This window comes from Ailuropoda melanoleuca, chromosome 17, assembly GCF_002007445.2.
Source record: "Ailuropoda melanoleuca isolate Jingjing chromosome 17, ASM200744v2, whole genome shotgun sequence".
Taxonomy (NCBI): Eukaryota; Metazoa; Chordata; class Mammalia; order Carnivora; family Ursidae; genus Ailuropoda; species Ailuropoda melanoleuca.
In genome coordinates this window covers 36,426,327-36,447,230 of record NC_048234.1, presented here as the reverse complement: position 1 = coordinate 36,447,230, position 20,904 = coordinate 36,426,327, and the positions used below count along the sequence as shown (strand labels likewise).

Here is a 20,904-nt window from a genome sequence, read left to right as displayed (position 1 = left end):
AATAGTCTCTGTCTCATAAGATTATTGCGAGGATTAAATGGGATAATTGAATAGATATGAAAAGCCTAGCATCATAACCAGTGAACAGCTACTTTAATATTATAACAGGGCTTAATATTATAAGATAAAGGCAATAATGTCTAGAGCAACATGTAGCAGAGAGGGTGAGACCTACTGCGGTTACTTTCAAAAAGCATTGGTGGAGGTACAGGAATAGCAGAGAGTTTGCTCCCAGTAACCGTAAGGTGTCTTTATTTCTGTGTCTTGGAGTTGCTGTGACCGTGACAGGGGCTAAGATAACTACAGACCAAAGCCTGGGCAGCATGAAAAAACTTAACGGGTCAATAAAATGGGGTCAGATTCACTTGTAATACAATGCAGGTGGGCAGAGAAAATGTCTTTATTTAGTCTATAGCAGACCTATGTTCTTTATGACACCACCACCCCACTCACCCTGTCCAGCCCGTATCATGATAATTGCTGGAAATATAGGAGCTAACCATAAGTTCAATCTGTTCAGACCTTGTTCTGGTAATTTAACCATTTTCTTTAAATAATTCCCAGCTCTTTTGAATAAGAATATTCAGTTTCTTAGTCTCTTCCATCTTCCGCCCTGTGTTTCTTGCCCTAAGGTTGAGTCAAGCGTACGCGATGGTTGGGTATATAGCTTTTACTGCATCGTATGGTGTTGAAGGGAAAGGGACCTCCTGAATTTCAGTTGGTCTTTGGGTGTGACTGCTGTCCCTCGCCTGCCTTTCTTTGCTGGGCCCTGATGGTGAAGCCCAGAGTTGGTATAACGTGTAGTTCCGGTCTTGCTTTCAGTTTAGACCGTGGAGGTGCTTTGGCTTCGTCTTGTCTCCTAATGGCGTTATAAATCCCCGTGGAGGCTACTAGGTCTTGTCTGGCTTGCTAGCCCAGTGGCCTGTCCTCATCTTCAGTCTTGGGGTCAGTGCCCCACAATAACTGACTCCCATTGGCTTTCAGGATCCATGTCACTTGAGGCCAAGGAGTCTAGAGTTAGTCTGTCTTTATATGATTGTTCTTCCCTGCTCTGTCAGCGAGGCTGTGCAGTCCCATATGGGTGTGGGACCTCTGCACCGCAGGCTGTGTTCTCCCCCTCTGCCCTCAGTGGTACCTTATCACCCCCTTTGGGAGCCAAAACTCACGAGGCCAGATCTCAGGAAAATTGGGACACACATCTTTCTTACCATCTCTTTTCTCCTTTCTGCCCTTTCCAAGGCTGGAAAATGGTAGAGTTTCCTTCTACTTTCTTTATATCAGTACTTCTGAAATTACCTGTGGAGAAGGCACAGTTTTCATGTTATTATTAGTTTGTCACAGCCCAATACTTTTATAAAACATGAACTATAGTCATAAAATGAAATAAAAAATTAAAATATACAATAAAAGTCCATCTTTTTGTTATTATAACTATTAATATTCAACAGACATAAGTTTATTCAATTGTTTTAAATGTTTCTGAACACTTTTGATTTCTGTACTTATCCATCATGGACCAGTAAGAGATAGTAATGTGGACCAGCCCACTTTGGTTCATGGCCTCCTTCCTTATTCCTGCTAAGCATTAGTGCTGGACAGCAGCATCTTCTCTCAACCCCAGGAGAGCACCTGGGGCCTCTTAAGATGTGGATGGAAACTGAAGGAATTTAGAAAATTTAGAAAATACTCTTCATAGGACAATGATCTGTCTTGAAAGGCTGTTCTCATGCTGCAAAATCCTATTTCTGAATGCTGGAGACTGAATATTACTTTTCACATTTCTACTATCATAAATTCTTATATCCCCATGGCAGATGGGTGCCCTGGGTGGCCCAACTAAAGGTCATGAGCTCAGAAAGGCAGAATAGAAAAGCATGTGTGATTTTCAGACTCTTATCCCTGTCATGCTGGTTTGTAATACTGACAAACAACGAAACAAAACAAAACAAACAACCCTAGTTTGGTTAAAAAAAAAACACCTGATTTTTTTCTTCATTGAGGGGCTGACATTATTTTCTTCTCAATTAGCCCCAGCCTTTATCTACTTATTTTCTTTCTTTTTGCAGTGAAGAAATGTTAAGAAAATGATTACCTGTAGAAATACTTAATGATGGCCGTGTAGTAAAAGCAATAAGGTGTTTTCAATTTCTGTTCTCTGCAGGAACTAAAGTTAAAAACAGAGCAGGAAGGAGCTCTGAAACTGAGAGCTGCGGACCTTGATGCATTTAACATGAAAAAGAGAAAAGGTTCATTTGGAAGAACAGAGCAGCTCCAGGTTTGTCCATTCTGTTCAGTGTTTCCTGCTTTCTCTTTGCTCTGATGATGGCCTAACTAGAGGTAAAAAGTGGGGGACTCTGCATAAAATCTGCAAACACCAGATTTCGCCACTTGAGTACAAATTTTCTGGTATTTCTCCTGAAACATTTCTCTCATTAAAAAATTACTCTCTCATCCGGAAATGTGCTGTGTTCTTATTTCAGTACACATGGTTTTATTTGAATGTTGTAGAATGTAAACATGAAATCCATATTCACTAGATTGTTTCCATGGGACTAAATCAGTCCTGATATGGGAATAAAGGCTGGCTTATTCCCATGGAAACAATATATGTCTAAGAATCAGAGCCACCCCCTGCCCCGTTCCTACGTAACCAGATTGTATATGCACCATATATGATGAATTAAAAAATTGTTGTTTTAGTGCCACAGTTAAAAAATTAAATCCAGGGGCGTCTGGGTGGCTCAGTTAGTTAAACATCCAACTCATTATTTCAGCTCAGGTCATGAGCTCAGGGTTGTGAGATCGAGCCCCACATCTGGCTCCGTGCTGAGTGCAGAACCTGCTTGGGATTCGTTCTCTCTCCCTCTGCCCCTTCCCTGCTCTCTCTCTCTCTTTTCCTCTAAATAAAAAAAGAAAGAGAGAAAACCATAAACTAATCTCAAAGTTCAAAGAAACATTTTAGTTTATGTAAATTCAAAATGGCAATTCTAAAAATCTTACTGAAAGAAAAATATGCACTTAAAACTGTGATTACACTCAAATGCTAATACATCACCTTAATTCGAAAAATTTGTTTGCTCTTTCTTAAATTTTATATGTTATATTTTAACAGTAAAATTTAGGACATGAATGTATTCCCAGTTATTTATTTATTTATTTATTTATTTAAAGATTTTATTTATCTGAGAGAGAGAGGGAGAGCGAGCATCAGAGGAAGAAGAGCACAGGGAGAGGGAGAAGCAGGCTCTCCACTGAGCAGGGAGCCCAATGTGGGGCGCGGTCCCAGGACCCCGGGATCATGACCTGAGCTGAAGGCAGACGCTTAACCGACTGAGCCACCCAGGTCTCCCTTCAGTTATTTATTTTACTAGTGTGTTTTAGATGCTGGTTAAAGTGCTGTCACTCTGACACCCTGTGCTGTTTGGTAATAATATTTCTGGGCAGAAAGGGTATGTTGGGGAGTAGGAGAGGTAGGAACGCAAAGGATAATGAGACCTGTTTTTCAAAATGTTAAGGATCTAAATTTTTAAATGAATATGTAAAAAAAAGATTCCCACAGCTTGCACAACATAGGGTTAAAAATATTAATAAAACAAAACAAAACTGCATGTTTTTTAATACTGCAAAAAAAACTCCACTTTCCAGAGTGTGACTGTAAACAAGAACAAGATTATAAGGCAATCGATATGGGTATCCAAAGAGCTTAGAACAGGACATTGATTTGTTACGATGCTCCTTTAGAAGAGAGCATTTAAAATTGGAACTGTGTGACAGGAACCTTTGCTATAAAAAGAGAAAAGACAAATCAAGAAATTTTCAGAAAATTTACTAAGATACAGCGAATTATGCAAATCATAACCTTTATTATGTTAAATGCAGAAAATCTACCCATTTATTATTTCCCCCCAAAAAACTTGTATTATGTGGACTCCTCCCCATTCTTCAAAGCACTGCTAAAATACTACTTACTCTAATACCAGCACTGACATTTCTTCCATTTCCCAGACAGCCAATCTCTCCCTCCATTTTTGCTGACACAGTACGTAGGAGTTAGGTGTATATAGCGTTTATTATCAACAATCATAGTTTTTCGGGTTTCCCTCCTATTGGAACGGAACTTACAAAAGATCTGTTATTCATCTTTCAAACCCCACTCACAGTCAAGGAGTGTTTGTAGAACGTTTTAGCTAATTGGTAGACTCCATAGGGTGTCCTATATGGAGTTTCTAAGGTAGAGCTGGATATAACTAAACTAAAGTATTTCTGTAGTTGCTCTGGGATATCCTTCCTGTTCCTTGAATTGTGGAGCTACTATTCTAGGCTTCAGTATTATTTGGATGTGATAGAGCTCATAGGACTATGCTGCATAGGTCTAGAGCTCATAGGACCATGCTGCGTAGGTCTAGAGCTCATAGGACCATGCTGCGTAGGTCTAGAGCTCATAGGACCATGCTGCATAGGTCTAGAGCTCATAGGACCATGCTGCGTAGGTCTAGAGCTCATAGGACTATGCTGTGTAGGTCTAGAGCTCATAGGATCATGCTGCGTAGGTCCTAGATGGAGGACTGCGTCGCGCTGGATCTACTTTGCTTTGGCCATTTTGCTCTCTTTTTCTCATGCGTATTCACTATCTCATTTTTTTTAACTAATTTTTTTAAAAGATTTTATGTATTTAAGAGGAAGAGTGAGCGAGAGAGAGAGAGAGAGAGAGAGAGAGAGAGAGAGAGCAAGCGGGGGGAGGGCAGATGGAGAGGGAGAAGCAGACTCCCCGCTGAGCAGAGAGCCCGACGTGGGGCTCTGTCCCAGGACACTGGGATCATGACCTGAGCCAAAGGCAGACGCTTAACCGACTATATCTCATGTTTTAGTATAGATTTCTAGGCATCATTTTTATCAAGTTGGGTAAGAACTGGAAAATAGTACTGTATTGTTTTCCTATTATTTGTTGGTTAGCTGGCATTGCTTCATTACCATGTCCACAGCACAGATGGGTGCTTGGTAGCGTTCATCTTGGACAGTCATCTTCCATTCTTATTTTTGTCTTCTTTGTTTCTGGGTGTCCTCAATTCAAGAGAATACTGAGATGCTTCTTTTGGAAGTCTTCCCAGCTCAATTTATTTTATAATTACTTGATGTTGACAGGCTAGAATGCAGAGTGCATTCCCATGCTCCATCATATGTGTCTTCCACTGTGTGTATTCATTTATTCACTTGTTGATTATTTGATAGCATCAGGCATTCATTCAGCTAGTCATCTGATGTTTTATTGAAGGCCGGTTATGGGCTAGGAAGTATACCAGGGTTGGGGATAGAGAGGGACAAAAGAGAGTCTCTGCGGTCAATCAAGGAGCTCAAGTCGTGGAGACAGACCGTAGAGCAGCCAGCCGCATAAGTGCTGTGATGAAGGTACGCTTCTCTGTGACAGAGAAGATCCCAGCATGTTCTTACAAATAACTCTTAATATAGATGTGGAAAATTGTCAGCCCTTTCTTTGTCAGCCTAGAAAATCCCAGACTTGAACATATTTGGGGAAGACATCTTGATTCCTTATAAAACACAGCAAGATGTTAACTGGAACCATTTCTTGATGGGTTTAGACAGGAACACTATTTTATTCTCACTGAGAATTTTTAAAAGTTCACTTAAGGTGTTCCAGATAGTTAAAAAATGTTCACTTAGAGTGTTTTAGCCGATTAGAAGTTCTGTTCTTACCATATATGCCTTATGGCAGAAGAAAAACAAATGATATAACATTTCTTTGGAATTTTCATGTAGGAACTGGATGAGCAAAAGAAATGGTTAGATGAAGAAGTAGAGAAAGTCCTGAACCAACGCCAAGAATTGGAGGAGCTGGAAGAAGACTTAAAGAAGCGAGAGGCCATAGTTTGTAAGAAGGAGGCCCTGTTACAGGAGAAGAGCCACCTGGAAAATAAGAAGCTGAGATCAAGTCAGGTATTCTCTTTGTTATGCCGTTTGATTGTGGTTGTAAGCCATATGAATGAGGATTTTTTCCTAAGAAGTAAATCAGACCACTGTGAAATTTGAAACCCAAAGAAAACTCTTCTGGTTTTCAGTGTATTTTGCATGTTACTGCTTATTTAATGACCACCGCTAAAATCTGTCACAATTTTGACATTAAATGTTCAATGTTCTGCCAAGTATTTTTTTTGGCATTCTAAAAATTATGGTAAAACATAACATAAAATTTGCCATTTAACCATTTTTAAGTGCACAGTGTTATATAACCATTACCCTATTTCCAAAATGTTTTATTGCCCCAAACAGAAAGTCTGTAACCATGAAGCTATAACTCTTCATTTCCCCTGGCAACCTCTATTATAACTTAAGTGGATATTTAAGAAATAAATTGTACCGTTTGATGCTGTATAGAGAACACTGGTAATTTGGGAAAATAGACTTAAAAATCATCTACTACTACCCAAAGTTAGGGGTTTGCAGGGTTCCTTTAGAAGAAAGAGTTTATGTAATGAAGATTTATTCATTTTTCAAATTATAACAACATGGGGAACTTTACAAGAACTTTTCCTGGAGAACTCTGGTTTTATGAGCGAAAAAAAGTGATTTTATGAAGGAGTTTGCCTCAACTTCAAGTTCTGAAAAAGGAATGATCGTGGTGGGAGTCGAAGAACCAGGAGATAACTCTTTTGGATGTAGCTGTGGACATTTTCAGCAGTAGCACCAATATCATCTGAAAATGAAGCTGGCTTGCCCCAGACTTGAAGAGGACTTTCTACCCAGCAGGCCGAGGACAGTCTACACATTAAGTAATGGAACAGAGAGGATCAGTGACCTGCCTCTTTATTAGACCTGCCTTTCAGCCAGTGTCTAGACCGGTAGGATCTGAGATGATGGTGGCGTGTTCTTAACCTCTCCTCCTCAGTATAACGGGTAAACAAGCATGGAGACCTGTACTTACCTCTGCTCTGTCCTCCATTCTCCAGTCATGTTGAGTAGCTATTAGCACCAGGCTGTGGGACACAGAGGTAGGCGCAGCCCCTCCAACCAGGCTAGCTGCTGGTGCTGTATCCAGGTAGCCTGCTCAGGCTGGCTGTCAGGGCCAAGTTTCAAGAGCTATCCCTCAAAACACGTCAGTAACAGCAAAGGAGACGAACAAATTAAAATATCAAGCGAGTAAATAGAAGAAAATAAACTGGGACCTTTCTTACATGTTCTGTACCACAAAAGAAAAAAAAGGAAAAAATAAAAAGGAATAAGGAGGAAAATCTTTTTCCAGTTTACTTCATGATCTGGGGTGGGGGGGACGGGGAAGGGACGTTTTCTAGTCTCAACACAATGTAAAATTTAGGAGCAAGAACATACTAAGTAGAGAGTACAAATAAATGAAACCCCCAGCAGCGCAAAGCAAAATCGATTCTTTGAAAATCGTTTTGATGAAACAGAAGAGAAACTTGAGACTCTTATATTGTGGGTTCTTTTCTGAACAAAATGTAAATAGATTACATCTTTTTTCAGTGTTTTAAGAAATACAAGATTCGATCCTATGCATTTTGGACAAGGAACGTGATATTAAAAAAAAACTATTTTCATAACATATACGAATTCAACTCAAAATAAGTCAAAGACCTAAAAGTAGAAATAAAACTATAAAACTCTTAGAAGAAAACAAAGATGTAAATCTTTGTGACCTTGGGTTAAGCAATGGTTTCTTTGTTATTACACCTGAAGCACTTGTGTTTGTTGCACAAGCAACAAAAGAAACATTAAATAAATTGGTCTTAATCATTATTAAAAACATTTGTTATGCAAAGGTCACTATCAAGAAAGTGGGTGTTGAAAAGACAAGCCACAGAATGGGGGAAATATTTGCAGATCATATACCTGATAGAGGACTTGTATTTAGAATATTGAAAGAAGTCTTAACTCAATAATTAAAAAAACAATTAAAAAATGGGCAAAGGATCTAACAGACATTTCTCAAAGAAGATACACAAATGGCCAATAAACATGTGAAATGATGCTCAGCATCACTAGCCGTCATGGAAATGCGAATCAAAGCACAGATGAGCGCCTACTCTACACCTACAGGGTGGCTGTGGTCAGAAAAATGTACGAGAAGTGTTGGTGACGATATGAAGGGATTGGAATTTTTGTATATTGCATGTGGGTTTGTAAAATGGTGCAGTTGCCCTGGATAACTATCTTGAAGTTTCTCAAAAGCTTAAACATAGAGTTACCGCATCACCCAGCAATGCCACTCCTAGGTGTACATCCAAGAGAAGTGAAAACACATGTCCACACAAAAACTTGTATGTGAATGTGCATTACGGCATTAGTAATAATAGCCCCAAAATGAAAAAAACCTCAAATATCCATCAGCTGATGAACGGATAAATGGAAAGTGGTATATCCATACTGTGGAATATTACCCAGCAATAGAAAGGAATGAAGTTCTGATCCTTGCTATCACATGGAGGAACCCCAAAAATGTTGTGTTAAGGAAAAGAAGCCAGCCACAAAAGAACAGGTATTGTATGACTCCATTTATAGCAATGTGCAGATGAGGCAATTCCATAGACAGAAAGTAGAATAGTGGTTACTTAGGGCTGGGTTGGGGATTGGGGAAGAAATGGAATGAGTGGGCATTGGGGATGGGCATGGGGTTTCATTTTTGGGGGCGATGAAAACATTCTTTTTTTTTTTTTTTTTTTAAAGATTTTATTTATTTATTTGACAGAGAGACAGCCAGCGAGAGAGGGAACACAAGCAGGGGGAGTGGGAGAGGAAGAAGCAGGCTCATAGCAGAGGAGCCTGATGTGGGGCTCGATCCCATAACGCCAGGATCACGCCCTGAGGCGAAGGCAGACACTTAACCACTGTGCCACCCAGGCGCCCCACCTCAAATATCCATCAGCTGATGAACGGATAAATGGAAAGTGGTATATCCATACTGTGGAATATTACCCAGCAACAGAAAGGAATGAAGTTCTGATCCTTGCTATCACATGGAGGAACCCCAAAAATGTTGTGTTAAGGAAAAGAAGCCAGCCACAAAAGAACAGGTATTGTATGACTCCATTTATAGCAATGTGCAGATGAGGCAATTCCATAGACAGAAAGTAGAATAGTGGTTACTTAGGGCTGGGTTGGGGATTGGGGAAGAAATGGAATGAGTGGGCATTGGGGATGGGCATGGGGTTTCATTTTTGGGGGCGATGAAAACATTCTAAAATTGATTGTGGTGATGGTCGCACAACTCTGTGACTATACTGAAAACCACTGAATTACACACTTTAAATAGGTGACTTAGGGGCTCCTGGCTGGCTCCCTTGGTGGAGTATGCGACTCTTGATCTTGGCGTTGTGAGTCTGAGCCCCACATTGGGTGTAGAGATTACTTAAAAAATAAAATAAAATCTTAATAAAATAAATACATGAACTGTATGGTATGTGAATTATCTCTCAATACAGCTATTACTCAAAAAAAGCTATACATCCATAAAGGGTAAAAAAAAGATAAGACAACAGAAGACAAAAGATTACCAGGAAATGTAAAATGGAAAGAATAGATAAGTGGTTACTGACCTAGCAGAAGAGGCTGAAATCCAAGTCCTTTGAGATGGACAGGATTGAGAGCCAAGGCTGTAGCATTAGCTTTTTTTTTTTTTTAAGTTATAACAGTTTTATGAGAGAGAATTCACATAGATAAAATAAAAAAAGACTGAGAGAGGCACCTAGGTGGCTCAGTTCGTTAAGCATCTGACTCTTGGTTTCCACTCAGGCCATGATCTCAAAGTCATGAGATCGAGCCCCACGTGGGGCCCCGCGCTCAGCAAGGAGTCTACCTGGGATTCTCTCTCCCTCTCCCTTTGCCCCTGTCCCTGTTCGTGCATGCATTCTCAATAAACAAATAAATAAAAATCTTTTTTTTAAAAAGACTCAGAAATGAAGGGACCAAGATTTTCAGAAGGCAGGAATGAGGCATAAGGATGAAAACAGGGCCAGCAGGAAACATCCTTTTCTCGCTCTGAGACTAGATGGTTTATTTTCTGAAGGTTGAACCAGGTACAGCAGAGGGTTGGGTAAGTCAAAATACAACAGGGAATGAATGAAAATCCAGTCTACATACGAGTCCTGAGATAGCCATTTCCTAACTCCTACTTGGATCCCAGAGTGCTGGCAGCCAGATTTATACCTCCCAGCAGGACATTGGCAGCTTTTCTGAAGCAGTCCCTGAAAAAAAAGAACTAAAAACACCCTTGGGCACCCCCAACTAAGTGGCCAGACCCCAGATGTATCCTATGGTGACAAAACATACCCACCATAGAGCACATCAGCATTTTCATACCTGACTCTTACATGGGATGGCCATGTCAGGAATGCTAAAATGAAAGACAGAGACCAAGAGAAAAAGAAGCTCAGAGACATTAGAGATAGGGAAAGGAGCCGAAAAAGCTTCCAAAAAACCCTTAAAGCCTCAAGGTGGTGAAAGATGATGCTCTATCCATAAAATGGGAACTGCGGGAAATTTTAAGGGTTGGAGGATAACGTTGAGGAAATATCTCAGAAAGTAAATAAAAGGATAAATAGGAAATGGGGGGGGGAATTTTAGTTGGCAGATAAATCCAGGAAGTCCAACATCCAAGAAATAGGAATTCTAGAAAGATACAACAGAAAAAACGGGAGAGGGGATTATCAAAGACAATATAAAAAATGTTCCCAACACTGGGGACGTGAGACTCTAGATTGAAATAGGTCATCAAGGGCCCAGCAAAATGAGTGCCAAAGGCACACCACTGTGAAGTTTTGAGTACACTAAGGAAAAGAAAAGATCCCGAAAGCTACCAGATAGAAGAGATGAGTCACGTGTAAATCTCAACAATTAGAATGGCATTGGACTTTTCTGCCTTCTTCAGTAGAAACTAAGAGACCTGCAGCAGTCTTCTAACTCAGAAGGAAAGTGATTTCCAACACTTCTCTCTTGAGCCTAACTCTGAATCAAATATGAAGGCAGAATAAGGACATTTTCAGGTGAAAAAATGGCCCCCAACCGAGTCTGTCTCAGGAAACTACTAGAGGATGTGCTCCACAAAAATGAGGGCATCAGCTATGAAGAAAGAAGACTTAGGGTCTTGAAAGTGTGATCCAACACGGAAATTCCCAGAATAACACCAAAAGGAGGTCCCGGAACAACTAGTTTGGAGCAAGAGGATGGAGACTTCAGGCAAAATGTTTCCAGAAAAGAATGAAACAGAGAAATTCCCTGGTTTAAGTTTGGTCAAGTGAAAAAAACGGTATTGAGAGGAATTGTGTAGTTTTATGGGGGAAGCATTGGTAGATGCTACCAAAAGTTGTACCCTATGGAAAGGGGCAGTTTATACTAGATAGCTCAGCTGTGAGCAATGTTCACAACGCCATGTAAACTGAGTATTGATTCATTTTTAAAGATTTTATTCATTTATTTGAGAAAGAGAGTGAGAGAGCTAGAGCACAAGATGGGGAGAGGGAGAGCGAGAAGCAGGCTCCCCGCTGAGCAGGGAGCCCGATGCGGGGCTCCATCCCAGGACCCTGGAATCATGACCTGAGCCAAAGGCAGATGCTTAACCTACTGAGCCACCCAGGCGCCCCAACAGAGTATTGATTTAACATAAAATTGCAATATATCTTCTACTAGGAGACTAGAAGAGGGGGAGTAGAGGTGGTATAATGGTGCCAGGTCCTTGTCTCCATAGCAGTCCGTAGGCAATATCTGAAATTGGTCATGTTATTGAGAAACATGGACATTAACACCAGGAGAAACGGCTAGGAAGGTTGAGGATGATTGTTTCTGGGGAGTGGGACTCAGGTAAAAGGGTAGGGGAACTGCTTTAAAAAAAAAAAACANCGCCTGGGTGGCACAGCAGTTAAGCATCTGCCTTCGGCTCAGGGCGTGATCCTGGTGTTATGGGATCGAGCCCCACATCAGGCTCCTCTGCTATGAGCCTGCTTCTTCCTCTCCCACTCCCCCTGCTTGTGTTCCCTCTCTCGCTGGCTGTTTCTATCTCTGTTGAATAAATAAATAAAATCTTTAAAAAAAAATAATAAAAAAAAAATAAAAAAAAAACAACTATAAACTTGTGGTATATATACATATAATTACTTAGATGCAAAAGTGTTTTAAAAATTCTCTTAGGTTAGACCATAATGAGGATTTCCATTACTTTAACTGGCCATATTTTCTGACCAGAAATATAATAAGAGTGGAAACAAATTATTTATTTAAAGAGCAACAAACCAAATCTCAACCTTTATGGAAATTATAATATAGTTCGTTACAGGCCATATAAACTATGTAACAGTCCAAGGAAGAAAAGTTTAATTTAGGAAATAATAAAAAAGAAAAATACTACCTCTCAAAACCAGTATTCTGTAGTCTGGTGCAGCCAAGCAGTACTTGGCAATAAATTCAACATTTAAATCTCCATTTTTTTTTTGAGAGAGAGTATAAGTGGGGTGGGGGAAGGCAGGGGGAGGGAGAGAGAGAATCTCAAGCAGGCTTCATGCCCAGGGTGCAGCCTGACACGGGGCTTGGTCTCGCCACCCTGAGATCATGACCTGAGCCAAAATCAAGAGTCAGACGCTTAACCAACTGCACCACCCAGGCGCCCCTTGAATCTCCATTTTTTAAAAAAAAGGCATTCAACTTCAGATTTTAGAAAATGAACCCTGCCCCCCAACAAAAACCCCACGAGAAAACAACAATGTGGAAACTAAAAATATATTCAGTTAGCAATTTTCTCTATTTTTCTAATTTATATGCCGTCTGGATTTCGACTATTTTTGGGGTGTTTCGTTGACTGTGTCTTTTTAGATCTTAAACACAGATAGCTTGAAAATATCAACTCGCCTGGACTTGTTGGACCAAGAGTTGTCTGAAAAGAATGTAGAGCTTCAACACAGCACAGCTGAGGAGAAAATAAAGATTTCAGAACAAGTTCACGCCCTTCAGAAAGAAAAGGATCAGCTACAGAGACGAAGAAACAGTGTGGATGAGAAGCTTAAAAATGGTAGCGTGTTATCACCTGAAGTAAGTCAGTATTCTTTAGAACTGGAAGTGCTCTATGATGGGTCACTCGAATGATTTCCTGTGTCTTTGTTAACTTAAACATAAAAATGAGAAATCTGGCAAACTTTTGTTTCCTTGAGACTTTGTCAGATGTAATGAGTTTACCTGGCTCCTGTTAGGTGCCGTAAGCCATGCTAGACTAGAGACTGTGATATCCTCACGTGGGTCCGTGAACGTGGCCCCTTGCTGGCATTGCCAGGGATCGGGAAACTAATACTTCACTTGAATAGGGCCTTTCTCAGCTGGGGTTTCTCACCTGACATCACAGAATACAGAAGATGATTTGAACGACTCTTTTCCTTAGTTCTTTCAAAGAGAGCACCTAGCTTCTCTCTCTGCTTCTTTCTCGAACGATCCTAGGTAATCTGTCGCATGCTGTGAATGGCTAGGACATTAAGGGGTAATTCTGGGGTAAGTCCCAACCTTTGAGAGCATGTTCTAGCCGAGTAGATGCATGGAATTCAAATCCCAAGAAAAATAACTTTGATAATTTATCAACTACTGATAAATTATTGAACACTACATCTGAAACTAATGATGTACTATAAGTTGGCTGATTGGATTAAAATTTAAAAAAAGAAAAAATATAAAAACAATATAAAAATTAAAATACCTTTGAGTTTGAGTCTTCATTTATGAGGAACATATGGCTCCTCTCACCTTTCTTTTTTTAAACTGTAGCATTTTAAACTCTAGCATTATGTCTCTTTTGAGAAATTCATATTTTATCTATCTGGGGAAAAGAGACAGATACAAGAAAACTCTAAACCCTGAACAACATTAAAAAAAGCAAGTTATAATAATATACTAAAACTATACTTGTTACATTATTTATACAAAGCAATGCAGTGGTCATTTGGGGGGAGGATTCATCAAGGCTGCTTTGGTGGATTGGAATCTCAGGCTGAATTATGAAAACCATGATATTGGGAGATCTAAGAAAGAAGGCCTTTGTAGCTAGAGCGCCATTAAATAAGGCATGGAGAGGGGAATGAGCAAATTATGTTTGCAGAAGGGTAGAGGGCCTGTTGCCATCAAGAAGCATTGACTTTTCTGTTGCACGTGCAATTCTGTAACTACAGCTCATTATGTATGGTTTGTGGTGAAAACCGTGGTCACATCTGTTCAGCAGCCAGTCTGGACTGGTTTGAGGGAATGACGAGCCTCCTGTTAGCTGGGGTTCCATTGGCCATGTGAGCTTCTATGCAGCCTTCTGCCGCAAGTTGGTTCTTCGTGTCCCTCCGAAGCAGGCTCTGTGCTCACCACTGTCTAAAAGCCAAGATTACTCTTACCAGCTCAATCTAGACGATCGGGAACGTGGTTCTGATGTGAGACAAGACATCAGTAAAATCGAGCTGGAACAGTCTGCTGCTCCCATCTCTCTGAACTACTTTGGGATTATTTTCTCTTTCCACAATAAATTAAAATCATTTTCATAATCGTATTACTTAATGGGAAGTGACTGATTTTAGATCACTACACTAGTATGGGATTACCCCACAACTGAATATAGACAAATACTTCCTTTTTTTGGAAAACTTCTTAAACAAATAAAAAAAAATACTTCCAAGTCCATTTTTCTAATAATGCAGAGCAGTTGCTCGTAAGTGGGATATAGGAAGAAAATATAAGAACTATTGTATCTATGTTTATTTCAGCTTTTACACTTTCAATTTCATGTTTTATCGTTAGACCGTGCATATAATTTATGGAGAAATATACATATATGCAGTGCTTGCTTAAAAGTTTTCGCTTTGTTTGCTTGTTTGTCTGTTTTTTACTGATAGGAAAGTGTGATCTAAACTGTTTGGAGACCACTGTTTTAGGTCCTTGTTGCTCTCAGTTGTGAGGTCTCTGGATCCACAGCAATATCACATGGGAGCCTGTTAGAAACGCTGAAGGGGGGGGCACCCAGACCTGTTGAATGAGAAATCTGCATTTTAACAGGACCACTGGTGCATGTGTGAAAAGCAGTGCTGTCTGATAAAGCAGAGTCAACTGGATAATCTGTTGTTTGTGATGTGGCAAATTTTCCATCCTGGACTGGTTTCTCATTGCCATCCATCTTGCCACACCTGTTGATGGGTTAGAGGCAATCACGATTATTCTCACGGCCTCACTGGAGGGGGCCACCCTCGGGGTTCAGTAGTCATACTGCCTTATACTATCGCAGTACTTCCCTAACTTAGGTCCAAAAGGATAGAAACTAAATTCTGCCAAATTGTTCTCAGACATATATAAAGGCAAACTTATCACATTTGTTTTTGGTAAAATAACATAGTATGCATTATTCAGAAGTCAAATATGTTCTTTGGATAATCCAGTGTTATTTTCTGGTTCCTCTTATCCATTCAGTAACGTACCTGTCAGGACTTAAGTTTGTTTTTCTTCAAAAGGTGAATATTATTTTCTTCCAGATGGAGTGATGATCAAATCATCAAATTCTTGTTGGTTGGTGATTGCATAGAGAAACAAAATGGCTGTTGAATATTTTTTTTTTCAAAATGGCTCTTTCAGGGGATTTTTATAAAGTGGCTTATAAAAATAAGTGTTATTCAACCTCCCACTGGAATAGGTTATTATATACCTTTCCCCTGAATTCCGAAAAAGGAGTTCTGGAAGTCATTCTGTTTTTTAGGTAGATCAGAAATATTAGCATCATTTTCCTTTGAAATGCTGGGGGAAGGAGTAGAGAGAAATATTTGGGTCATATAATCAGACATATGAAAATATTTTTTTCTCCTTTTTCCTCATTAACCCATACAGCAGATACTTACTGAGTTTAAACTATGTGATAAGTACTGTGCTAGGCAATAAGGACATGAGTATTGGACAAGATGGTCTGCCTTCAAGGAACCTAAAGTTGTGGTAACCTCCACCACACATACAGGTATATAGAAATATCTATCCAAGTCTCACCAAGTGAAATAATTTCTTACTAGAAATTTGGACACCCTCAAATAAGATGTGTGGATAGTTCAAAGAACTGCTAGGCTTTCTGACAGGGATTCATCAGGGTTTTCCCTACAAAGGAGATCTTCTTTAGCTTATGAAAAAAATGTCTTACCGTCGACATTTTTAATGCCTTTGTTTGCCCTTTAATGACATCTCCTAGAAATTTTATGAAATGGTTCATGTCCTTAAATCCTCCATACCTTTATTTAAATGCCATACTCTTTCCCTAGAGACCCTCTTCTGATGATTAGTTCTTAATAATTCATTCTAAATCTATGTCTTCTTTCCCTCCCGGCACTATATTGTTTCGATAGGTCCTTGAAGGGACACCGGGGAGTCTCCAGATCTCTGTAACACCTAATGTGCACTTGAGGACCTGTGGTGGGAGATACATGGCTGTAGAGCTGGTCCTGGAGGCTGAGGCTTGTTCAAGTGTATTCCTTGGTTCTCAGCATCTGCTGTATGACCTTGGGACGTTTCATACATGAGCTTTAGGACGAGGATTCAGTGACTGCATGTTTTATATGTGTGTGTGTGTAGACACGTAGCGCTCTGTGTAGCGGTAGCAAGCACTCAGTAAACATTTTCTGAAAATTTAATAGAAGAATGGTAACGTCCATTAGACTCAGCATGGGGCGATCTTAGTGTATGACAAAGTCCAAGTTACATGATTTCATTTGAAATGAGTGATTTCTGTTATATTATACCTAGGAAGAACATGTTCTCTTCCAACTTGAAGAAGGGATTGAAGCTTTGGAAGCTGCAATTGAATACAAGAATGAAAGTATCCAGAGTCGCCAGAACTCGCTCAGAGCTTCACTCCAAAACCTCTCTCGTAGTGAAGCAAATGTCTTGGAAAAACTCATTTGCCTGAGTCCTGTTGAGATCAGAGCTATTCTTTTCAGATATTTCAATAAGGTATGTTTCGGAGGGACAGAGGATTTTCTTACTCAGGGGGGCCAAGATGTTTACACATCTCACGTTTCAGAAATTGAAAGGCCTAAAACTTTGATGGCGTAACTACAGATTTAAGCAGGATTTCTCCTTTCACTGCTGAATGTGGTCATCTGAAAGCTGTGTGCTTATGCAAGCATTAGGTAGGCCTCACTTGGGGAGGTTCTTAAAGTTGGAAGGGCCTTTGAAAGGTGGGCTTTTTGAAATAGTTTTAAAAACCCAAGAATTCAAGTTATACTCCTCAGTCACTATTTCTTGGATATTTTCTAGATTTGCTTGTTGCCTCAGCATTCATGAAAAATCAAGGGCCCTCCAAGTTCGGGCTCCCTTTCCTTCATAGCTATAGGGTAGGGGTACCTGTATTTTATCATCATACCTATGACCTGAAATGAAGATGAAGTAATGCATCAGTGACAAAGAGAATAGATTTTAGCCTTAACCTGAATAATGTCTTCTCTTAAGGTATATATTATGAAGTGTTAAGCAAATAATAACTCTTTTCTCTGAAAGGGATCTTCAGTTTAAGGGAATATTAGACAATTAATGAAAAATAAAACACTGGAGTTTTAAAAATAAAGTTTCAATTCTGCTAGACAAGTAACATAAAGCTGAAAAAATGAATGGGAATGTTGGACCCAGAGCCCCTCTTGGGTAATGACTGTCAGGATTGTAAGCTATTATTGATAACAGCGCCTCCAATCACTGCATGTTGGGGGGGGGGCAGAAAAATGGTGTGGTGTCATCGGAAGCTTTGATAGAATTCTTTTCTGGTGTTCTTTGAAAAAGGGTTCTTAACCCAAACCACCCAGGCCAAGGTCAGTGGATTTTCTGACCCTGGGTACCTTTCGTAGAAATGAGTATTTTTTTAGAGAGAAGGTCATTACATTGGCAAGTTCTCTGACACATGCATTGCAGTATATTCACTTCATAGCAGTGCAGAGAAGAACCCGTTGAACTAAATGCACAATCTGAGACTGGACTCTGTATAGTTTTTAAATGTGCGTTACATATTTATAGCATCCATTTTGGAGTTAAAACTGGGAGGTATCTAGATGTTACAAGAGGCTGAGGTTCCTGTTCTCTATTTAGACTAGAGAAATGAAGTTAGAGGATTGTAAATGTAAATTGCAGTGACCATGTCTAAGAGATGATGGAGGGGTGATAGTTAGAGCCACATTACATTTAAAGTGAAGTTGTTACCAATCCAGAATCCCAACAAACTCAAAAGGCTGTTAGGTTATTTTGTTGGGTAGTTACAAAGCATTTGCTAGTTATACCATGGTGACTAAGGAAGTTCTTCATGGAGCCCAAGAGAAGTAGGCTATTACATTAGGCTACCTAAGACACACTTAAAAGGTCAAAAAATGTCTTTGCTAGGTGGTCAATTTGCGAGAAACCGAACGGAAGCTACAGTTACAGAATGAAGAAATGAAAATGAAGGTTCTGGAGCGGGATAATATGGTTCGTGAATTGGAATCTGCACTGGAACATCTGAAATTGCAATGCGACCGGAGACTGACCCTTCAGCAAAAGGAACATGAGCAAAAAATGCAGCTGCTGTTACATCATTTTCAAGGTACCTGCCCCTTCCGGTCACTTGTGGAAAGGTGATGTGTTGGAGGGGCTGGGAAAGGAACACAGGGCAGAAAAGCCCAACATGAATAAATAGTTGCTACTTATATTTGTTTTGGTGCTTCATGTGTCTGCGTTGCCGCACGTGGGGATAGTTGACTGTGCTCTTGGTGCTTGAAATCCCATCCGTCTGCCTGTCCCCAGTGCCACACATAAGAACTCCCACCCATTTGTTGTTGGTCTATTTTTTATGTACAAATGCGGGATTTCTGGCTTCATGGTGTACAGTTGAAAAGTGTCTCTCTCTCAAGGATGTAGTACTTTGATACTTAAATTACTTTCCCTTCACATAATTAAAGTGATAGGCTCTGTCAGATTTCTAGTTATATTTCTTGTTATAATTTTCAGTTGGTTGTAAATTTTATGCATTAAGGTTATATCTTAGGTAAAAATTAGTCTACCACCGATGGACACATACTGTTATCAGTGCACAGTAGTTCAGCCCTCAACTCTGGTGTGGAAAGAGCTGTCACAGCGGTTGGTCCTTGTGTTACCTGGGCATTTGGCCAGTACACAAAGAGTTGCTATGGCAACAAAAGCACTGCCTGGCAGAACTGGGAATGCTTCAATCCAGGCTGTGTAGCTGCTTAGTCTTGATTCTTGTGTATCTATACCTGGAAATGGGTTAGAAAGGATCTGGAGAAACAACCTCAGTAAGCAGAAAATTGGAAAATATATGCATTTGAGTGTTGAGGCAATTTGCCTCTAAGTTAATTCTATAACCAGTCAGTTAACAACCAAGTTGCCTTATGACGGGATTTCCTTGACAGGATCCCATACGTCACTTCATTCAAACATGCTCTCCTTTCCTTATTTTTTTGTTCTTACATCTCTTTAAAGTGATAATTTAATAGAATTTTTAATGTATTTTTCAAGTGATTGGCATTGTACCACAAAAGCTACAGCCAAATGAGAACATTTTAAAAATCATTCATTTCTATAACTGGGAAAAGTTTTTTGCAACAAAGTTGCAGTGAAAAATGATAACAATTTATGAATTTTCTAATTTCAAATGAATATGTCTTATAAAATTCAGTTGACATATATGACATTCTTTATCAGGATTCTGATTTATGGTGTTATTATTTATTTTTTAAAGATTTTTTTGTTTATTTTAGAGACAGGGAAAGTATGGTGGGGAGGGGCAGAGGGAGAGGGAAAGAGAAAGAATCTCAAAAAGACTCCCTACTGAGTGTGGAGCCCAATATGGGGCTGGATCCCACAACTCTGAGATCATGACCTGAGCCAAAAATCAATAGCCTGATGCTTACCCGACTGAGCCATAAAGGCACCCCTTAAAGTATTTTTATATACAAGATAATAGGTGAATTTAAAATATCTAATATACTTAGACCAATTTTTTCAAAATAGCCAGTTACAACAAAAGAACATTAAAACCAGTAGGATCGTGTTAAACCAACTAATCAATCGTTGAACACTATATCAAAAACTAATGATGTACTGTATGTTGGCTAATTGAATTTAAATAAATAAAATAAATTTAAAAAATTTTAAAAACCCAGTAGGATCATTTTATAAATACACCAGTAGGAAAGAGTAGGTCTGAGAGTATGTATTTACAGCAGGTCCATAAACTAGGTTTTATTGGTTCTAAAACATACCCAATAGGGACAGTTGTAGATATTCATAAATATTAATTAGAAGCTTTAAGTTATATTGTAGCATAAGCTGCAACTTATGCTATTCCCCTCTTTTTTTGTATGGGTGTTTTCTTTTGTAGTTTTATCTCTCTAGGCTCTTTTGTGGCAGATTTTTGGTTTTGGGGTTTTTTGGCTGTAGATTTCTTGGGCCTATAAACCCGGGCCTGTGACTTTCCATATATCCACCGTTCCTGATATGAACTTTCTTTTTTTATTTTTTAAAAAGATTTTATCTGTTTGACAGAGAGAGAGAGTGTGTGAGTGCACACAGACAGGGAGCTGCAGAGGGAGAGGGAGAAGCAGACTCCTCTCTGAGCAGGAAGCCTGATGTGGGGCTCGATCCTAGGACCCTGGGATCATGACCTGAGCTGAAGGCAGATGCTTAACTGACTGAGCCACCCAGGCGCCCCCTGATATGAACTTTAAATAATATATTGATGCAGCTCATGGACAGAGTTCCAAACGTGAATTTTTTAGAGAAAACACCTTGTTTCTGCTTTTCTGAGGATAAATCTAGTTAATGTTACTCAGAAAGTGCTTATGAATCATGAAGGAAGCGGTAGTTGGGAGGGGGTTGGGCAGAGAAGGTGACTAAGGGCAGAAGAATCCAAAGTGTAGC

The 20,904-nt window shown here is 39.6% G+C and overlaps 1 protein-coding gene across 5 annotated transcripts in view; it reads left to right on the top strand.

The window, feature by feature from the left end:
* Positions 1-20,904, top strand: part of KIF27 (kinesin family member 27) — an 87,017-nt gene that overhangs the window by 53,083 nt on the left and 13,030 nt on the right. For all 5 annotated transcript variants that reach the window (XR_004621649.1, XM_034646817.1, XM_019794975.2 and 2 more), the window contains 5 exons: positions 2,162-2,275; positions 5,776-5,952; positions 12,829-13,044; positions 16,750-16,956; positions 18,370-18,568. Coding sequence is in view for 4 of the 5 variants with exons in the window: in XM_034646817.1 (XP_034502708.1) it covers positions 2,162-2,275; positions 5,776-5,952; positions 12,829-13,044; positions 16,750-16,956; positions 18,370-18,568 (913 nt within the window). In the remaining variant the exon portion in view is untranslated. The remainder of the gene's footprint in view (positions 1-2,161; positions 2,276-5,775; positions 5,953-12,828; positions 13,045-16,749; positions 16,957-18,369; positions 18,569-20,904) is intronic.